We start from the raw sequence: 8,128 nt of genomic DNA on the forward strand, positions 1-8,128 counted from the left end.
ATTAGAGACGAATCAATATTATATCCCGTACAACGTACGGGTACAAAATCTAGGTTTGGACACCAAAAAAATGAATAACCGTGCAACGTCGTATAAGCTCACCCATATAAAATTTGATGATAGGAAGATTAATATTGGAACTCTCATGTAGCCCATTGTTTCCACATGTTTATTAAATCACAATTCTGGTGGCTTGAATAACAATGGGTTAGATTATTCTCATTTATGTGCGAAATCATTAGTCTGTCCTTTCTTATTTTCCCTTTTTGGTGTACAAAAGACTAATTGAAATTAGAGAGACTAATTGAAATTAATTCACAACGTCGATTACACTTATTTTCAATGTCATTAATTACTTTACGATAGCAAATTTTACCGTTCTCACATTCAAGAACTTACATATTCTACCACTTCAGTTAAAAATAAAACATTATTTAGAAACCGTGCAACGCACGGACACAAAATCTAGTTTAATAATAATTTATCACATGAAAAGTTCCAATTCATGCACTTGTATATTCTTATCAATCTAACTAAACGCGTAGCATTAATTTGGATAGGACTTTTATTCCAAACTAGTTCATCATTCAATTTTTAATACAAAATCAAAGTTTTCTTATGAACGAATAATTCTATTTTTGGTAAACCATAATTACTTTAACTTACCTGGAAATTTCCCAAATTCCAAAATTAGTTTTCCCAACTACTATATAAATAGATAAACCCACATACATTCATTTGTTCAAAATTACAATTCAAACAATCGCTAATAAAACCGTCTCTCACAAGTATTTGTGTTCTTATAATCGACAACTGCTTTCTACTCAGTACTTACCTAGGAAATTTCCAAATACCCAAACGGCCAAAATTACTTTCCTCAACCCTACATTAATAAATTTTCGAAACCCTAATTGGTTAAATTGAAATATAAATAAAAACCGTCTCTCACAATTATTTGTGTTTTGATTTGATTAATTTGATTATAAGGGAAATGGGGGGTTGTTTTTCTTTATCAGATATAAAGGGAGGACAAGAAGCAGTAGGTGGGGTCCAAAGGTCAGGTCCCATAGCAATGGCGGCTGATCAAGGGACCCACAATGATGCTGTTGATTACTTTTATACTGTTCAGGGTTTTCAACCTTTGTTCACCCAAATTGAGGTCAATTGTTTAATTATCTGGTCTTTTTTTAGTGTTTCAATGTGAATTCTTCCGAATTATTTATGTTAGTATATGACTTTGGGAACGGGTTTTGGTGTAAGACCGTCTTATGATGATGTTTGATTGGGAGACGGGTTTTTAATGTGAGACCGTTTTATGATGATGTTTGATTGGGAAATGGGTTTTAGTGTAAGACCGTCTTATGATGATTTTTGATTGGGAAGCGGGTTTAACTGTGAGACCGTTTTATAATGATGTTTACTTTTATTATATGTGCAAGTTGGTGTATGATTTTTTAATTGAATTGATTGTGATTGGGGTGTTGTACTGTTTAAGTGTGAGACCGTCTTTTTTTAGTGTTTCAATGTGAATTCTTTCGAATTATTTATGTTAGTATATGACTCAGGGAAACTGGTTTTGGTGTGAGACCGTCTTATGATGATGTTTGATTGGGTGACGGGTTTTAATGTGAGACCGTTTTATGATGATGTTTGATTGGAAATGGGTTTTTAGTGTAAGACCGTCTTATGATGATTTTTGATTGGGAAGCGGGTTTAACTGTGAGACCGTTTTATGATGATATTTGCTTTAGTGCAAATTGGTGTATGATTTTTTAATTGAATTGATTGTGATTGGGTGTTGTATTGTTTTATAAGAGTATCTGGGAACTGTTCATGATGTGGGCAATTGGATTTGGACTGGAAAGAATGAACTTTATTAGTTTCTTGGAGTTTCTTGAAACAAAGCATGAAACTTTTAGGGCAATTGTAAAGACCCGTGTCGTATTATCATAAGACGGACTTATAATGTTCCGTCCGTGAGAGGAGAAGATCGGAAAAGACCCAAAAGAGACTATCCGAGCATTGCTCTTGTAGGCTTTTATGGAAAAATCTCTTTCAGTCAATTGTTCATTTGAGACTGCCTCACTGATATGTATTAGTGCATCGGATCATAGGACTGGTGTATGAACTTACCTTCTTTGATCTTATTTGATTCTTAAGCTGGAAGGAGTGATTATGAAGTGTTATCTAAGAGGCTAGGACCCACTTTAGTCTTACAACAGTACAGAGAGATATTTTGGGTTATGTAGACAATGTAGTAGTGTATTATCCCGAATATCGGGTATGCTCAGAATCTCAATGTTTTAAGGGTGAGCAGAAGTAAGATCGGGTATTTGGAGGGTATATCTAACAGGTTTAGAGTCGTGGTAAGATGGGAAAATAGTCCGAGGCTCTCAGTTTCTTCCTCTATGTAGGGTATTTTGTCCAACAGGTTGAATTATTGGATGGAGATGTAGTCATGCAGCTGATCATAGGAGTCGGGTGGTTGAAGTCGAAAATTACAGTGTTACTGGGTTTCTATGTTATTTTTGTATGCATAGATTGAAGGTTGAACTTTATCATGCCATGATTACGCTTGCACAATCGAAAGATATTTGGTGTTGGATCGTGAAAGAGCGTCTCATTCATAAGATTGATGGCTCTTACAACTTCCGTTACCATTTATGCCTGGTTGTTTTTTGATTCCTAATCCTAAAAGTTGGAACTTTCAACATTTAGCGCCGAAATATAGGAATAGAATGTAATGAATGTTAACGCATGTTCTTGTGATTTTTGGAACCGTGTGTATATGCATAAGACGTATATTCAGTACAAGCTGCCCTCGATGACTTGCTGTTCTTTTCTATCATTTTTTCGGCAAGAACTCTAGGAGAAACTTGAGTATTTTTAGAAACTCATGTTATGCTTTTGTTGTGCAGTTATCTCTTTCTGCTACAAATCTACTCGACCTTGATATCGTTTCAAAGGTACACTTTCCTATATCTCAAAAGTTGTTTTATCCTCCATCAGTCAGTACTCCACGACTGGTTAAGCATTCTGACTTAAGCTATGCCATTCATTGAGAAATGCTAATGATAAACCTGCAGAGCGATCCAATGGCGGTAGTGTACTTGAAGAAACGTGATGGAAATCTTCAGGAGTTAGGTCGTACAGAAGTTATCTTGAACAACTTGAATCCTTCTTGGATTGAGAAAATTCCGGTATCATATCAATTTGAGATGGTTCAGCCATTGGTGTAAGTTCTTTCTTTCAACTTAAATTGTTAAAACTTTTCGATTACTTTCACTAATAAATAATAATGGTCTTACTTAATGTATTTCTTAATATTTCTCGGTACCAGGATCCATATCTACGATATTGATACAAAATACCACAACATTCCCGTCAAGGTAATCTCTACTGCAGACTGCAGTCCCCGTTTATTTTCTCTCCATATTTGCTCTACGGAATTCATTCACCAAACCAGAAAAATGGAATATGGAAAATAGAAAATCTTAGTTCAGGCTATATATAAACATGTCGCCAGTTGTATATTTTGGAGTTTCTTTCTAATACTCTCCCATAATTAACTTAACTATTTCCGCAGGCACTTAACTTACATGATCAAGACTTTATTGGGGAAGCTAATTGTGCCTTATCTGAGGTACTGTACTTCTCTAAATGATTTTGCTGCCACATTTTGCATCTTTTGTTGCAGATATGGAAATGGCATCACCCTGCTATGCGAAGTAATATTAGGAATAGCAATCAGTTGATCCATTTCTCAAAGCATTTCTTATTATGGGTCATCAGAGAATCACATTTATTTGTTTTAATAGATGAGTAAGGCTGCATACATATGGCACCCTTCTCCGCTGCACGTGGGAGCCTGTGAGGCATTAAGAGAATGTTATTTTGCTGTTATGGATAGGGCATTACTCTGATATATGAAGGTTAAATTGTTTTAAGCAGAAACATGTTATTTGTTATCGCAGATTTTCACCAAACGTGATCGGACCTTGACCTTGAAGCTGCACAATAGAACATCCAAAAATGTGGGCATGTTAAATGTTCATGCAGAAGAAACTGTGTCATCGAGAAATGCCGCTGAGATCGTATTCCGTTGTAGCAATCTTGATAATGTGGATTTGTTGTCTAAAAGTGTATGTAGACCTTTTGCGGCCCTTAAGCTGAAAACTATTAATGTACTTTTGTCGAGTATTGACCTTTACTTTCGTCTTTGTAGGATCCTTTCCTACGGATCTCTAGGAAAGTTGAAAGTGGGGTCTCCATTCCAATTTGCAAGACTGAAGTGGTGAACAACAACTTGAACCCGACATGGAGGCCTGTTTGCCTTACTACACAGCAATTTACGAGCAAGGCAAGTTCTACCTTATTTCTCTTCAAGGGTTTTTTCACTGTTGCAGTTTTAATGCATTCCTGAGTAAATATTGACTTTTGTTGGGATTATCAGCCACTCTTTATTCTTATGAGTGCCTTGTCTTTTGCAGGATAATCCTTTGATAATTGAGTGCTTTGATTTTAATAGCAATGGCAATCACACTCTACTTGGGTACTGATTTTGTTTTTCTGGGATTTTTTTTTTTTTTTGAAATGGTGCACCATTTGAAAGTTTGAATTTCCAAGATTCACTATCCTTTGGTTTCAAATATGCAAAAATGGCTCACTAAATTGTCGGCAATTTTCATATGAGTCATCCTGAACAACCTTTTTGTACCAGACCCCTTCTCGCGGCATAGGCAGAGGTTTTGAGGCATTTACATAATGTTTTTGTTGTTGCTGAATTCACCGACAATCGTTATGTATTCATTGGACAGGAATCTTCAAACATCAATATCAGCCTTGCAAAATTTGCACAGAGAAAAAACTGGAATCAACTTTGTCAAACCACAACGAGGTCATGAAAAGGTACTGAAATGATCTTCTGGTTCTCTCAACTTCCTTTCTGTGTCATATTATGTTAAAATTATTTGTTTGACTGATAATCACTTGCAGGTTCTCAAGGGTCAGCTATTTGTAGACGAGTTTCGTGAAAAAGAGTTGTATAGCTTTCTTGATTACATTTCTAGCGGTTTTGAACTCAACTTTATGGTTGCAGTTGATTTTACTGGTACGTGATTTTAATCAGTGATTAAGTGACATATTGAGTCATTTTTAAAGTGTCATTCGCTTAGTCAGTTCACGACAGGTCATTTCAGATTTTCAGGTGTATATGTATTTTTCCTCAGGTCAGTCTGTTCAGGTCCCTTAGGTTATGGGTCTGTTTCGATGTTCTATAATCGGGTCATTTCACATTGGATAATTTTTCGAATGGGGTGGTTTTGGTCGGGTCATCTCAAAGTAGGGTCAATGTTATCAACAAAGTTCTTGCAAGTACTGGTCGGATTGGGTCAATTAATCATGTTAATTCAGAGACTGTTCTGTTAGGGCTAATGTGGATCGCGAGTCAAGTTAGTTTTGCACAATCTAAATATGCAGCTTTTGTATGTCATGCAGCTTCAAATGGAAACCCTAGAAGTTCCGACTCCTTGCATTACATTGATCCGTCAGGCCGCTTGAATTCTTACCAGAGGGTAAGAATTTTTCTTTCTTATTTTTCTTTCCGTCAGGCCGCTTGAATGCTTACAAGAGTTCAAGTGCCACATTAGTTCAACTTGATGGGATGCGAATCTAAGATTTTTAGATGAAACCGAGCTGAATGAGTTACATGAGCTACTCAAGTTTCTCACTATGTGCTTGTCGTGCAGGCTATTATGGAAGTTGGAGAAGTTATACAATTCTATGACTTTGACAAGCGTTTCTCTGCTTGGGGATTCGGTGGGAAGACACCCGATGGCACTGTATCTCACTGCTTCAACTTAAATGGGAGTCCATATGATACTGAGGTGAGTAAGAAATCTTCAGTTCCAACGAAAACAGAAAAATGCATAAATCTTCTGATATTGTGGTACTACGATTTATGATTTGATCTATGCTCTATATAGGTAGGAGGAATCGAAGGAATTATGGAGGCGTATAACTCTGCTCTCCGAAGTGTCACCCTCCATGGACCGACTTTATTTGGTAACGTGATCAACAAAGCTGCAGATATAGCTGGCCAGTCCCTCAGACAAAATGCCTGCAAATATTATATATTACTGATCATTACAGTAAGTGCTGTTAACAAGTCTATAATTTACTTCTCAGTAATATGTAAAGTCGGAGTAACATAGATAGTGGATGGGTATTAACTCGAAGATAACACGGTTCCCTTTTTATCCAGGATGGAGTTTTGACAGATCCCCAAGAAACAATCAATTCTTTGGTGAGGGCGTCTGACTTGCCTTTATCAATCCTCATTGTTGGAGTAGGATCTGCTGATTTTTCGCAGATGGAGGTGAGCTGCTCTTTTCTAAGTAGATTTTACGTCGTTTTTGAATTGTTGATGAATTTGTTATTTTGATTTTCGGAACTTGTGATAATATTGAATGGAGTCATTGAGGCGCTTGTGTAATGTGTTGTGATGACATGAATGGAAAAAATTTACAATGTGACAGATACTTGATGCTGATACTGGACGCCGGTTGGAGAGCACCACAGGCCGCGTAGCTACTCGTGACATTGTCCAGTTCGTTCCAATCCGAGAAGTACAAGGTTGGTCTATATCTATTGGCCTTTGCTTATATCCAAAAAATAGACGAATAGATAGACAAGAGGCGAGGTTGCATAAATCCAACCCCCTTATCTCGTCATATGCGGGGCCCTTCACGACATTAGGTCATGAGGGTTATTCTTGTGCTTAGATAGCCAGGTTGATAGATTTTGCAAAATTATCACGATACTATGCGACAATAACCACCTATCTTTTCATTTGTTCTCTTTTATGTAGCGGGACAAAAATCAATGGTTGAATCCCTCCTGGAAGAGCTCCCGGGACAATTTCTAACATACATGCGGAGTAGAGATATCAAGCCCGTAGGCCATAACGCTGGCACATCAATGCCTCAAGATCACAACCACCCGGCCTATTGTCAATGACTGAAAGTCGTCTTATAATTTGTTGACAGAAGCCGTCCTAGACAATTAGAAAAGTAAATACCGAGTCTTAATGTTGGCGTTACTGAAATCGGTCTTAATTGCTTCAACTAAAATAGGAACGGGGTAGTTTTGCTGTACATTGGATTGATTGGCTTTGAATGCTGATAAAAATCGTTGCCTTGGGTCGTACTCTTGGTACCGTTCTCTGCTTAGTTTTCTTCGTTTGACGGTATTGGTATCGGAAAGGCTATGATAAATTTACTCCGTATATGAACGAGTAATTATATATTATGCAAAATAATATGGCGTATTATAATTGCCATAATATACAAAAAAAAAGATGTCAACGAAAAAAGATGTCAACGAAATAATGTTGACGTGTCGGAATATGGCGTATTATAATTGCCATAATATACAAAAAATTAGCTGTCAAAATAAAAATAAAAAATATATATATATACAAAAAATTATCTGAAAATAAAAACAAATTCAACCATCATTTTCTTGCAAGAAAAGGAAGGAATCCATAGCGTGGAAACATTGGTAGCTAGCTATCTTTGTTAGGACTTTACGAATGTTGTTCTCCAAGCAATCAATCCTTGCTCACAATTACCAGTATGCCATAAAAGAGTCTCAAGCGAGATTCAAATAATCATGGAAAATAGATTAATATTTGTTTTTTTTTTTAGACAACTAGATTAATACTTGTATTTGTTATGTTATTTGGGGTTGAAAGTTAATTGGGCAACTCTAGAAGGGATCTGGAGTCTGGACATGTGGAAGAAAGACCGGGATAAAATAAAGTCCAATTTACATGCCGAACGGCTCAAACTGATATACTCCGTATAAAATATACTGGGTTTTCGAGATTACATGACCCCGGAGCAAAATGCCTAGAAAATTGTGCTCTGGAACACGGTAATCCCGAAAACCGTGTATTTTACACTTCAATTTGAGTGTTCGGGAGGTCGTCTCGGAACATGTTTCTTTTTCTCCCAATTTTCTTCCATGTGTCCGTAGGAGTTACCCTATTAAGTTTGAACCTCAAATACCAAGAATTAGTTCATTTTTTCATGATTATTCGAATTTCACTCAAGGCTGGTTTATCGTA

The 8,128-nt window shown here is 36.6% G+C and overlaps 1 protein-coding gene across 1 annotated transcript; it reads left to right on the forward strand.

Moving 5' to 3' along the window:
• Window positions 1–740: 740 nt before the first annotated feature.
• LOC141619637 (protein BONZAI 3-like) lies at window positions 741–7,229 on the forward strand. Its single transcript, XM_074436655.1, has 16 exons — window positions 741–1,159; window positions 2,919–2,966; window positions 3,087–3,235; window positions 3,341–3,389; window positions 3,587–3,643; window positions 3,975–4,142; window positions 4,226–4,360; window positions 4,491–4,552; window positions 4,818–4,908; window positions 4,996–5,110; window positions 5,497–5,573; window positions 5,748–5,885; window positions 5,985–6,149; window positions 6,263–6,376; window positions 6,537–6,633; window positions 6,869–7,229. Exons 1-16 carry the CDS (start codon window positions 992–994, stop codon window positions 7,015–7,017), a joined length of 1,782 nt encoding a protein of 593 aa, XP_074292756.1. The 5' UTR covers window positions 741–991; the 3' UTR covers window positions 7,018–7,229.
• Window positions 7,230–8,128: the final 899 nt, after the last annotated feature.

This window comes from Silene latifolia, chromosome X, assembly GCF_048544455.1.
Source record: "Silene latifolia isolate original U9 population chromosome X, ASM4854445v1, whole genome shotgun sequence".
NCBI lineage: Eukaryota > Viridiplantae > Streptophyta > Magnoliopsida > Caryophyllales > Caryophyllaceae > Silene > Silene latifolia.

Excerpts from the sequence above, each read along its gene's own strand:
- LOC141619637 (XM_074436655.1), top strand. The coding sequence starts at position 992 with ATGGGGGGTTGTTTTTCTTTATCAGATATAAAGGGAGGACAAGAAGCA. Across the intron at positions 3,390-3,586 it reads ACCACAACATTCCCGTCAAG|GCACTTAACTTACATGATCA; the intron begins GTAATCTCTACT and ends CTATTTCCGCAG. Across the intron at positions 6,377-6,536 it reads CTGATTTTTCGCAGATGGAG|ATACTTGATGCTGATACTGG; the intron begins GTGAGCTGCTCT and ends ACAATGTGACAG.